The sequence below is a fragment of the Mustelus asterias genome, chromosome 28 (genome assembly GCF_964213995.1).
Source record: "Mustelus asterias chromosome 28, sMusAst1.hap1.1, whole genome shotgun sequence".
Lineage (NCBI taxonomy): Eukaryota > Metazoa > Chordata > Chondrichthyes > Carcharhiniformes > Triakidae > Mustelus > Mustelus asterias.
The window spans coordinates 19,177,381-19,190,881 of record NC_135828.1 but is presented as its reverse complement, the minus strand read 5'-3'; the positions used below and the strand labels follow the sequence as shown (position 1 = coordinate 19,190,881).

General features: G+C 47.1%; 1 protein-coding gene across 1 annotated transcript in view; it reads left to right on the top strand.

Moving 5' to 3' along the window:
* wdfy4 (WDFY family member 4) overlaps positions 1-13,501 on the top strand; it is a 245,621-nt gene that overhangs the window by 53,770 nt on the left and 178,350 nt on the right. Inside the window, exons 13-16 of the mRNA XM_078199280.1 lie at positions 705-795; positions 4,305-4,519; positions 7,210-7,322; positions 12,311-12,536. Of these exons, the coding sequence (XP_078055406.1) occupies positions 705-795; positions 4,305-4,519; positions 7,210-7,322; positions 12,311-12,536 (645 nt within the window). The remainder of the gene's footprint in view (positions 1-704; positions 796-4,304; positions 4,520-7,209; positions 7,323-12,310; positions 12,537-13,501) is intronic.

The following is a 13,501-nucleotide window of genomic DNA, read 5'->3' as shown; positions in this document are numbered from 1 at the left end:
ATAGATAGATGTCCTGAGTTTGCTTTGGAAGGTGAGAACATTGATGGTACAGGTTGTATTGAAAGGTGCGAGTGTGATGGGTTAGTTGTGTGTGCCTTATTTGGTAACCCATTCGAGATAGAATGCTCGACCAAAACTGCGCGATTACAGTTCTGCATTATCATTGGAAGGATAGATTTTTCTGAGGATTCGCTCTTAGTTTTGGAGACTTAAAGAGAGCACAGACCAGAGACTCAGATGGTGCAAGTTGTCACTCTTGATTTTCTGGTGGCCTCTGCAGTTGGTTCTCTGGTTTCCAGTTCCATTGATAATCATGATCCTGTATTATTCACACTTCACTTTCACTTAACCGCTTACTCCAAGTCGCGGGGGGTTGGAGGCTATCCCAGCAGACATTGGGCATTAGGTGGCGTACAGCCAGGAAAGGATGCCAGTTCATCGCATGGACCCACACGCACGCACAGACAAACTGAGGGGCAATTTAGCATGGCCAATCCACCTAACCTGCACCTCTTGGGACTGTGGGAGGAAACTGGAGCACCCAGAGGAAACCCACGCAGACACGGGGAGAATGTGCAAACTCCACACAGACAGTGACCCAAGACCGGGAATCGAACCGGGGTCCCTGGAGCTGTGAAGCAGCAGTTATTTATAATACGCAGCTAATGAGGTGGATTCACAGGTTTGTGTTTGTCTCTATGAAGGTTTGCGACAGACCCTGTGCTTGTCCATCCGGGTGCTATCTGTGTCATCATGGACCTACTACCAGCCCTGAGATGTGAAGAAAACCCGCAGGTATTTATCTATCAGTCTTTCATTGTGTTGTCATCATTGAGAGTGAAATGCATTGATCTTGTACAACTTTTCAGAGTAATCCATTGTTTGCTTTCACACTCAACTTTTGTAAGGTAGCTGGCCTGAGTTTCTGAGCTGAAACTTCCCTATTTACTAAATGGCAATGCTCCTCACAAAGGACATACTGACTTCAGCAGGTACAGGGGTGATGCACCTAAACGCAAATGGCAAGTAACATACGCACCACACAAATGCCAGGCAATGACCATCACCAATAGGAGACACCCTAGCCAGCACGCCTTGACATTCAATGGTGTAACCATCACTGAATCCCCCCACTGTCAACATCCTTGGGGTTACCATTGACCAGAAACTCAACTGGACTCACCACATAAACACAGTGGCGACAAGAGCAGGTCAGAGGCTCGGAATACTGCGGCGAGTAACTCACCTCCTGACTCCCCAAAGCCTGTCCACCATCTACAAGGCACAAGTCAGGAGTGTGATGGAATATTCCCCACTTGCCTGGATGGGTGCAGCTCCAACAACATTCAAGAAGCTTGACACCATCCAGGACAGAGCAGCCGCTTGATTGGCACCCCATCCACAAACATTCACTCCCTCCACCACCGACGCTCAGTAGCAGCAGTGTGTACTATCTACAAGATGCACTGCAGCAATTCACCAAAGATCCTTAGACAGCACCTTCCAAACTCACGACCATTTCCATCTAGAAGGACAAGGGCAGCAGATACATGGGAATACCACCACCTGCAAGTTCCCTTCCAAGCCACTCACCATCCTGACTTGGAAATATATCGCCGTTCCTTCGCAGTCGCTGGGTCAAACTCTGGGAATATCTTCCCTAACGGCATTGTGGGTCAACCCACAGCACGTGGACTGCAGCGATTCAAGATGGCAGCTCACCACCACCTTCTCAAGGGCAACTAGGGATGGACAATAAATGTTGACCCAGCCAGCGACGCCCATGTCCCACGAATGAATAAAAACAATGGCTTTATAAGATTAAATGATAGGCCAGTCCACATAACCTGATTCGCATCAGCTTGAGGGATGAGGGATGATTGAACTGAGGTGTGGAAAATCTTGAGGCGATTCGATAGGGTAGATACCAAAAAGTTATTTCCGCTCATGAGGGAATCCAGAATCCAAAATCTAGGAACTGGAGCTATTTATAGAATTATAGAATCCCTACAGTGCAGAAGATGGCCATTCAGCCCATCGAGGCTGCACTGACTGTTCTCACTGGTGAGGGAGGACTGGTCAGTAAATTGGCATTAGAGTGTGACAATCCTTCTCTGCATGCCATTTGAATTAGCTGTATACCGGGAGCCTGGCTTGGGTGAATGCAACTTGCGTTGCATAAAAAGAAGCTCATGCTCCTGGCTCACTCTTTGTTCCATGTACAGAACTTTATTATTTTTGATGTCTTTTCTTTTATTTATCTCCTCAGATGTGCTGTTCAACTGCATCAACTTATTGATGCATCAATATCTTTAACATGTTTGACATAGATATAGAATCCCTAGAGGGCAGAAGAAGGCCATTTGGCCCATGTCTGCATCGACAACATTCCCACCTTAGCCCTATCCCTGTAACCCCACATATTTACCCCGCTAATCCCTCTAACCTATGCATCCCAGGACACTAAGGGTCAATTTAGCATGGCTAATGCACCTAACCTACACGTCTTTGGAGTGTGGGAGGAAACCGGAACACCCGGAGGAAACCCACGCAGACACAGGGAGAAAGTGCTAACTCCGCACAGACAGTGACCCCAAGCCGGGAATCGAACCCAGGTCCCTGGAGCTGTGAGGCAGCAGTGCTAACCACTGTGCTACCGTGCCACCCATAATTGTGCTGAGTGGCGCCAAACAGTGGTCACTGGCGAGAAGTGTAGATCATTGAGCATAAGCCAATGGTCTACATGGTTGTGTCTTTCATGCACATAAATGAAATTGGACTAAATACTTTACTTCTATTTATTCATGGGACATGGGCGTCGCTGGCTGGGCCAGTATTTATTTCCCATCCCTAGTTGCCTTTGGAGGGCATTTGAGAGTCAAGCACATTGCTGTGGCTCTGGAGTCACATGTAGGCCAGACCAGGTAAGGACGGCAGATTTCCTTCCCTAAAGGACGTTAGTGACCCAGATGGGTTTTTTCGACAATCGGCAATAGTCCTCAGTAGATTCTTAATTCCAGATTTTTAAAATTGAATTCAAATTCCACCATCTGCCGTGGCGGGATTTGAACCCAGTTCCCCAGAACATTAGCTGAGTTTCCGGATTAATAGTTTAACGATAATACCACTAGGCCATTGCTTCCCTCACAGAACAAACAACTGGCCTCTTCCCATTGATTGAGAATGTGTCAGAGTGGGCAGCAGGGTGGAAAGTGAGAGGAAGAAACTATTCCTTGACATTTATAAAGAGCAAAGAACAATGATAAGTACAGCACAGGAATAGGCCCTTCGGCCCTCCGAGCCTGTGCCACTCATGATGCACTATCCAAATTTTAAAAAAAACCTTCTGCCCTGACTTGGACCGTATCGCTATTCCCTCCCTATTCCCAGGAGCGTAGGAGGCTTAGGGGTGATCTTATAGAGGTCTATAAAATAATGAGGGGCATAGATCAGCTAGAAAGTCAGTATCTTTTCCCAAAGTTAGGGGAGTCTAAAACTAGAGGGCATAGGTTTAAGGTGAGAGGGGAGAGATACAAAAGGGTCCAGAGGGGCAATTGTTTCACACAGAGGGTGGTGAGTGTCTGGAACGAGCTGCCAGAGGTAGTAGTAGAGGCGGGTACAATTTTGTCTTTTAAAAAGCGTTTAGACAGTTACATGGGTAAGATGGGTATAGAGGGATATGGGCCAAATGTGGGCAATTGGGACCAGCTTAGTGGTTAAAAAAGAAGGGCGGCATGGACAAGTTGGGCCGAAGGGCCTGTTTCCATGCTGTCGATTTACCCATCCAGATGCCTCTTAAATATTGCCTGCTTTCACCAGTTCCTCTGGGAATGATATGGGGTGGGTCATTACGCAAAAATGGCAGTACAAATTGGAGTGGGGAGGGGTCAGGTCAGTGAGCTGACTTCCCATCACACTCATAGGATATGGTATAAGATTAACACAAGTAGCCAGAGCTACTGTATACAGCCCCACAAGTTTATTGTGGAATATACCCCTGGTATATTGTGGTAATTGTGGAATCTACCCCTGGTCTAGTTTAATATTTTAAAAAGGAGTTTTCTCATGCATTTTGTTATTTTTTTTTCTTATTAGTTTACAAATGTTAATTTAAATGTGCCATTAAAATACGAAAGCTCCTTCATCAGAGGGTGTCAGTGCAGACTCGATGGGTCTCTTCTGCGCTGTATGGTTCTATGATTCTCTGATGCTATGATAAAATACAAGAGGATGTTTGGTGTCCTCGAGTCTTCCTCGTGCTTGGCGATGTGAGAAAAGCCAACTCTCCCTTCTGTCCCCTACAGCAGTCCCTGGAGTTGCAGTATGCCGTGGCAGATTACATTCTGTCGCTTGTCAAATCTGACAGGAACCGCCAGACCATGTGTGGATCTGGACTTCTGACCATCCTCATGAGCTGCTGCCAGGAGGCCTTGGCTGATAACGGCCACCCGTTACACTTACCTCTCATCAGGATTTTCGAGAAGTTGGCTTGCCAGGCCATTGATCCTCCAATCCTGAGGTATTCTCCATCTCTTTGTTTCATTCACTCTCGCTTGGATACACTTGGCAAAGCCCTTTTCCACATTGCATTGCTTTTTTGATTTGATTTGTTGTTGTCACGTGTATTGGGACAGTGAAAAGTATTGTTTCTTGCGCACTATACACACAAAGCATACCATTCATAGAGAAGGAAAGGAGAGAGTGCAGAATGTAATGTTACAGTCATAGCTAGGGTGTAGAGAAAGATCAACTTAATGCGTGGTAGGTCCATTCAAAAGTCTGACAGCAGCAGGGAAGAAGCTGTTCTTGAGTCGCTTGGTATGTGATCTCAGACTTTTGTATCTTTTTCCTGACTGATGAAGGTGGAAGAGAGAATGTCCAGGGTGCGTGGGGTCCTTGGTTATGCTGGTTGCTTTTCCGAGGCAGTGGAAAGTGTAGGCAGAGTCAATGGATGGGAGGCTGGTTTGTGTGATGGACTGGGCTACATTCACAACCCTTTGTAGTTTCTTGGGCAGAGCAGGAGCCATACCAAGCTGTGACACAACCAGAAAGAATACTTTCTATGGTGCATCTGTAGAAGTTGGTGAGAGTCGTAGCGGACATGCTGAATTTTCTTAGCCTTCTGAGAAAGTAGAGGTGTTGTCTCTTCAATTGCCCAGGCCCTGGAATTCCCTCCCTCCACCCCTCCCAACTCTCGTTCCCTTTCCTTCCTTAGGAGTCTCTTTCAACAAGTTATTGGTGACTCTTTTAGAAAGATTTTAGTAAAATTTTGTCCGGAAAGACCCCTGTTGAGCAGCTTGGGATGACTTACGATGTTAATGGGGCTACACAAATGCATATTGTTGTTACTGAAGTTATATCATTGCTCTTCTTAAAACCTACCACTTATGTCAGTTTCTTATGATGAAATGGCAATTTTATTGGGGCACTGTGCTGGGAAGGCAGAGAGGTGTCGTAAATATTAATACTGGTGATAAATTTTACAGTTCTTACAGTGTAGGAATCTCTCGCTCTTTTGATACAATGCTGGCTCCCTCATCCAGAGCCTTGTCAATTGCAATCCAGCTCAACTCATAGTTACAATGCTTTGAAATCGACAACATCTTGGGGGTTACCAGAAACTGAACTGCATCAACCATATAAATACTGTGGAACAGTTCAGAGACTGGGAATTCTGCAGAGTAACTCACCTCCTGACTCCCCGAAGCCTGTCCACTATCTACACGGCACAAGTCAGGAGTGTGATGGAATACTCCCCACTTGCCTGGATGGGTGCAGCTCCAACAACACTCAAGAAGCTCAACACCACCCAGGACAAAGCAGCCCCGCTCTATTGGCACCTCATCCACCAACATCCAGTCCCTCCACCACTGTTGCATAGTGTGTACCATTTACAAGATGCACAGCAGCAACTCGCCAAGACTCCTTCGACAGCATCTTGCAAACCCGTAACCACTTCCAACCAGAAGGGCGAGGGCGGCACACACATGGGGACACCACCACCTGCAAGTTCCCCTCCAAGTCACTCACCATCCTGGCTTGGAAATATATCGCCGTTCCTTCACTGTGGCTGGGTCAAAATCCTGGGACGTCCTTCCTAACAGCGCTGTGGGTGTACCTACACTGCACGGACTGCAGAGGTTCAAGAAGGCAGCTCATGTCCACCTTCTCAAGGGCAATTAGGGATGGGTGATAAATGGTGGCCTAGCCAGCGACACCCACATCCCACGGATGAATTAAAAGAAAAGCTGACCCAGGTCTCTCGCTGTTGTGTTTCTCCCTGTTAATGACAGAATAGTTAATTGAAAAACAGGAGGACTCTGATGTCCATGTTTCCTCTGTCAACATATCCCTGGACAATATTTCTCCATTGGCCAGTGTCTGAAACAGATCTGGCCATCATCGCAATGCTAGTTGTTGGAGTTTGCTGTGTGTAAATTGGCTGCCGGTCTTTCCACTTCAGAACTATGTTCTGAGGAAGAGTCAAACTGGACACAAAACGTTAACATAGAAACATAGAAAAACAGGAGCAGGAGTAGGCCATTCAGCCCATTGAGCCTGTTCCGTTGCCGTTCAGCATGACCATGGCTGATCCTCTACCTCAACCACAGGCGGCACAGTGATAACGCGGTTAGCACTGCTGCCTCACAGCGCCAGGGACCCGGGTTTGATTCCCGGCTTGGGCCACTGTGCGGAATCTGCACATTCTCCCCGAGTCTGCGTGGGTTTCCTCCGGGTGCTCCGGTTTCCTCCCACAGTCCAAAAGGCGTGCTAATAAGGTGCGTTGGCCGTGCTAAATTCTCGCTCGGTGTACACGAACAGGCGGCGGAGTGTGGTGACTGGGGGATTTTCACAGTAACTTCATTGCAACATTAATGTAAGCCTATCTGTGACTAATAAATAAACTTTTTAAAAAACTCTTCTGGTTTTCCATAAATTGTTAACTTTGGTGAAATTGCCAGAAAACCCTCCTCCGAAAGGGGTCCAGCCTCAATAATACAAGTGTTAATGTAGCAACTTGCTTGCATTTTACACTGTACAATAAATGTATCAAAAACAACTTACAATACAATCGGGTAAGAGCATGGCTGTGGAGTTATTTGGATACTTAAGAGCTGGAACGCACATAATGGGCTGAATGGCTGCTTTTTGTGTTGCATCTATGTTGCGATTGTGCCATGTTCCTGTCTTCTGATTTACAATTCACAGACGTTTCCTGCGCCTTGGTGATCCCCTGAATTGTACGGTTGGAAAGACCCAAGTGGGTGACTCGCCTGGCAGACATCAAATCGATCTTTCCTGCCAACTGGCTGGCTCCAATGGTAAGCGCACGACAGGAGGGTCGGAATGATAGGAGCCGCCGGAACCATTCTGGGGAATGGGGGCTCCGTCTGAATTGGTGGCAGAACCGCACTCTGCAAAACATGCTTATCAGTGGGGAGTTAGTGGTATTGGGGTGGCACACAGTGGTTAGCACTGCTGTCTCTCAGCGCCAGGGACCCGGGTTCGATTCCCGGCTTGGGTCACCGTCTGTGCGGAGTCTGCACGTCCTCCCCGTGTCTGCGTGGGTTTCCTCCGGGTGCTCCGGTTTCCTCCCACAGTCCGAAAGGCGTGCTGGTTAGATGCATTGGCCGTGCTAAATTCTCCCTCAGTGTACCAGAACAGGCGCCGGAGTGTGGCGACTAGGGGATTTTCACAGTAACTTCATTGCAATGTTAATGTAAGCCTACTTGTGATACTAATAAATAATAAATCATAATAAATAAAGTAATAAACCAGGGACCCAAGGTAATGTTCTGGGCATCCGGGTTCAAATCCCACCATGACAGATGGTGAAATTTGAATTCAGTAACAATCTGGGATTAAATATCTAATGATGACCATTGTTGATGGTCGTAAAAACCGATCACTAATGTCCTTCAGGGGTGGAAATCTGCCGTCCTTACCTAGTCTGGCCTAAGTGGCACAGTGGTTAGCACTGCTGCCTCACAGCTCCAGGGACCCGGGTTCGATTCCCGGCTTGGGTTTCTGTGTGGAGTTTGCACGCTCTCCCCGTGTCTGCGTGGGTTTCCTCCGGGTGCTCCGATTTCCTCCCACAGTCCAAAGATGTACGGGTTAGGTGCATTGGCCATGCTAAATTGACACTTAGCGTCCCGGGAAGCATAGGTTGGAGGGATTAGCAGGGTAAATATTTGGGGTTACAGGGGTTAGGGCTGGGTAGGATTGTTGTTGGTGCAGACTCGATGGGCCGAATGGCCTCCTTCTGCACTGTAGGGGTTCCTATGTTTCTACATGTGACTCCAGATCCACAGCCATGTGGTTGACTCTCAAATGGAGGGCAGTTCCGGATGGGCAATCCATGTCGGTCCAGCCAGAGATACCCACATCCCGTAAGTGAATTTTTAAAAAAGTTATCTTGTTTTTAGTTATGCCCAAAGCTTTAGATCTTGTTGTGTTAGCATGTAGGCTGACAAAAGATGTTGCACCCGAGAATAAATCTTTTTAAGGCAAGATCAATTTTTGAACAGTAAAGGAATTAAGGGTTATGGTGAGCGGGCGGGTAAGTGGAGCTGAGTCCACAAAAAGATCAGCTGTGATCTAATTGAATGGTGAAGCAGGCTCAAGGGGCCAGATGGCCTACTCCTGCTCCTAGGTCTTATATTCTTATTAACACCTTCCAGCTGGACAATTGCTTTTCCTAAAAATAGGATATATTTTACACCATTGTTCACCTTTAGTTTTAACATTTTGAGATCACTTATCTACCCCTCAAGATTTAGCCATTTATCCCAGTGCAAATCATTTTTTTTTTACCACTGAGTTCCTGATTTACTGTTCTCAAGAGAAAAGCAACTTGTTTCTTTATCATATGTCCCTTGTTACATCAGGATGCTCCCTAAGCATAGGAGACTGAGGGGTGATCTTATAGAAGGTGTATAAGATGATGAGAGGCATGGATAGGGTGAATGCACTCAGTCGTTTTTCCAGGGTTGGGGAATCGAGATCTGGAGGACATGGGTTTAAGTTAAGGGGGGAAAGAATTAATGGGGACCTGAGGAGCAACTTTTTTTTTTACATAGAGGGTGGTGCGTGTGTGGAATGAGCTGCCAAAAGAAGTGGTTGAGGCAGGGACATTGACAACATTTAAAAGGCATTTGGACAGATACATGGATAGGAACGGTTTAGAGGGATATGGGCCAAATGCAGGCAAATGGGGTTAGGTTAGATGGGCATTTTGGTCGGCATGGACCAGTTTGGGCCGAAGGGCCTGTCCCCGTGCTGTAGATTCTCTGATTCAATGATTCTAAGTGCTCTACAGCCAATGGAAAGCTGCCTTTGTAATGTAGAAAAACAGGCAGCCAATTTACCCACAGGGAATTCCCACAGAAAACAATGAGAAACATTGCTGGTTGTGGGCTAAGTGTTAAGGTTAGGAGGTGAGCATACAAAACATAAAGGTGGGGCTTTCTTGAACCTGCCTAAATAAATTTTAAAGTTTATTTATCAGCATCACAAGTGAGCTTACATTAACACCGCAATGAAGTTACTGTGCAATTCCCCTGGTCGCCACACTCTGGCGCCTGTTCGGGTACACTGAGGGAGAATTTAGCATGACCAATGCATCTAATCAGCATGTCTTTCGGACTGTGGGAGGAAACCGGAGCATCCAGAGCAAACCCACCCAGACACGGGGAGAACATGCAGACCCCACACGGACAGTGACCCAAGCTGGGAATTGAACCCGGGTCCCTGGCGCTGTGAGGCAGCAGTGCTAACCACTGTGCTGCTTATTATTAACAAAAGTGTTGTTGTGGTGGTCGTGCTGAATCTCTCATTGTTGGGGTAAATCTTGGCTTTGTGAAATGGCAATCCCACTTCACATTCATGATGAATTTTAATTCTGCGGCAGTGACAGAGAGAGATGTAAAGCAGGCTGTTAAATTTCTATTGCTAGCATTATGCGGGTAAGCAAAGTCAAAACATTCACCCTAATTCTCGCCAATTTTGCCTTTTCATTTGTTTTTAAAAATTCATTTATGGGACATGGGCGTTGCTGGCTGGCCAGCATTTATTGCCCATCCCTAGTTGCCTGAGGGCAGTTGAGAGTCAACCACATCGCTGTTGGTCTGGAGTCACATGTAGGCCAGACCGGGTAAGGACGGCAGATTTCCTTCCCTAAAGGACATTAGTGAACCAGATGGGTTTTTCCAACAATCGACAATAGTTTCATGGTTATCAGTAGACTCTTAATTCCAATTTTTTTTTATTGAATTCAAATTCCACCATCTGCCGTGGCGGGATTCGAACCCAGGTCCCCAGAACATTAGCTGTGTTTCTGGATTAATAGTCCAGCGATAATACAACCAGGCCATCGCCTCCCCTTGTGTCATGAGCAAGTGGGCCTATACTTAACGGAGCTTCTAAGAATGGGAGGTGGGCTGGAGTTCTCCGATCTCATCCACAGCTGGGATTCTCCAGTCCCATATCACAAGACTATCGCCTCCCCAAAAGGGACACCGTGTCATCTCCAAACAACAGGAAGACCTGGATTTCTGTCGCCACTTTCACAGAATCATAGAATCCCTACAGTTGCAGAAGGAGGCCATTTGGCCCATCGAGTCTGCACCAACCACAATCTCACCCAGACCCTATCCCCAAAACCCCATGCATTTACCCTAGCTAGTCTCCCTGACACTAAGGGGCAATTTAACATGGCCAATCCATCTAACCAGCCCACCTTTGTACTGTGGGAGGAAACCGGAGCACCTGGAGGAAACCCACTCAGGCATGGGGGAGAGCGTGCAAACTCCACACAGACAGTGACCCAAGCTGGGAATCGAACCCGGATCCCTGGTGCTGTGAGGCAGCGTTGCTAACCACTGTGTTGCCCCTTCATGATCACCTTCCATCTGTGGTGGTTGTTCCTTTAAGGGCAACACAGCAGAGTAATGGTCATGTGGCCTGGGTGACCAATCGGGACTCAGAGTGGGGAAACACCCCAAGAGGAGGAGTTCTGTTAGATAGGAGGCATTCTAGAACTGGCTGCAGACATTTTGCTGCTCTTGTAGATCCTTGGAAATAAATCCTTTCACGAGTCAAGTCTTGGATCATGTATTATCGCAGTCCCTTCATCAGTTGAGTGCCTAATCAGGTGACTCACCTGATGAAGGAGCAGCGCTCCGAAAGCTCATGATTCCAAATAAACCTGTTGGACTTTAACCTGGTGTTGTGAGACTTCTTACTGTGTCCACGCCAGCCCAACGCTGGCATCTCCACATCATCATTACAGTTGTGGAAGTAGAATCCATGCCAAATAGCAGTAGCTCATACAAAAATATACACCAGCATAACTCAATTTATGCACATTGTGTTCACAGATTCAATTTGCTATGTTTATTTTCTCCAGTCTGCTTGTTTTGATAGTTCTTCCTTTTCGAGTTGAACCAAAAAACATTTGCACTATGCAAATACAGAGCGGAATTAAATTTAAACCCTCACCCTGTTGCAGATTGAAATGAAATCTGGCTGGGAACACGTGCTTGCGAATCGGGGAACCGTGCGCATAATCTTTTCAGCAGAATGGATCATCCTTTAAGACTTGTCCAAAGGCCTAGCTTTCTCCACCCCCTGAATATTAGCGGTAATTCTCAGAGCTGCGTTCTTCAGCAATTCATTCCAAGATTTTTTTTTGCCAAACGTAATGACATTTATTCATTTTGAACACTGAAGCGAAAGGCTTTCTCGATCGTGCAGAGGCGTGGGACGTAAAAATGAATTTCTATTGACTTATGCAAACAACAGTAGCTTTGTCTTCACTGGCCAGCCTGTTATTTATCTGTAGTAACTCAGTAGTTCAGTGCTTTTTAATTTGTGTAAACAGCTTCCTTGTGGAAATACATTTGAGATGGTTAATCGATGTGAGGTTGGCGAGTGGGTTCCGAAACCAAAAGAGAAAATGCTGGAAAATCTCAGCGGGTCTGGCAGCATCTGTCAGGAGAGACATGAGCTGACGTTTCGAGTCCAGATGACCCTTTGTCAAAGCTTTGTCAAAACGTCAGCTCTTTTCATTTGCTACCAAATAAACCTGTTGGACTTTAACCTGGTGTTGTGAGACTTCTTACTGTGTTCACCCCTGTCCAACGCCGGCATCTCCACATCATGACTTACAGATGCCGCCAGACCGGCTGAGATTTTCCAGCATTTCCTCTTTTGGTTTCAGATTCCAGCATCCGCAGGAATTTGCTTTGGTGGCGAGTGGGTTCTGTTGCGAAGATGACTAACGCGTGACCCTTTGCTTCCTCTCTTGCAGATACAGACCCGGGCCAGAAAGAAACGGTCACCCGGAGGGGGTCGCTGATCGCAAAGAGCAGACCGATATGGGGATTCAGTATCTCCCACATGTCGAGGCGCAGGGCAATACCGCGACACCGCGTCATGAGCCTAGTCTCCATGATGTCCTCTCGGCATTTCCATCCAATCAAGTCCTCCACTGCCCCCTCCTTTGCGGAGTTTGATATGTCGGTTGTTGGCTATGGGTATGAAACATTGATACAAATCATTGAGAACGTCACCCGGATGGTGGTGGTGATGGATGGCAGCAGTGCTAACCACTGTGTGCCCACCGTGCCGCCCCGTTGTTGATTATTGGAAAAACCCATCTGGTTCACTAATGTCCTTTTAGGGAAGGAAATCTGCCATCCTTCCCCGGTCTGGCCGACACGTGACTCCAGAGTCACAGTAATGTGGTTGGTTCTCAAGTGTCCTCTGAGGGCAACTGGGGATGGGCAACATGACATAGTCTGGGTAAAAATATGTAAGGGGAGGTGCTGGCCTAGTGGTATTATCGCTAGATTATTAATCTCTGCTAACGTTGTGGGGACCCAGGTTCGAAACTTGCCATGGCAGATGGTGGAATTTGAATTCAATACAAAATATCTAGGGGAATTTCACAGTAACTTCATTAATGTAAGCCTACTTGTGACTAATAAATAAACTTTATATCTGGAATTAAGAATCTACTAATGGCCATGAATCACAGAATCCTACAGTGCAGATGGAGGCCATTTGGCCCATCGAGTCTGCACCTACCACTATCCCACCCAGGCCCTACCCCCATAATTCCATGTATTTACCCTAGCTCATGCCCCTGACACTAAGGGGCAATTTAGCATGGCCAATCTACCTAACCCGCACATCTCTGGACTGTGGGAGGAAACCGGAGCACCCGGAGGAAACCCACGCAGACACGGGGAGAACGTACAAACTCCACACAGTCAGTGACTGAAGCCGTGAATCGAACCTGAGTCCCTGGCGCTGTGAGGCAGCAGTGCCTGCCACCGCGCCGCCCCGTTGTTGATTGTCAGAAAAACCCATCTGGTTCACTAATGTCCTTTAGGGAAGGAAATCTGCCACCCTTACCCGGTCTGGCCTACATGTGACTCCAGAGCCACAGCAATGTGGTTGACTCTCAACTGCCCTCCAGGGGCAACTGGGGATGGGC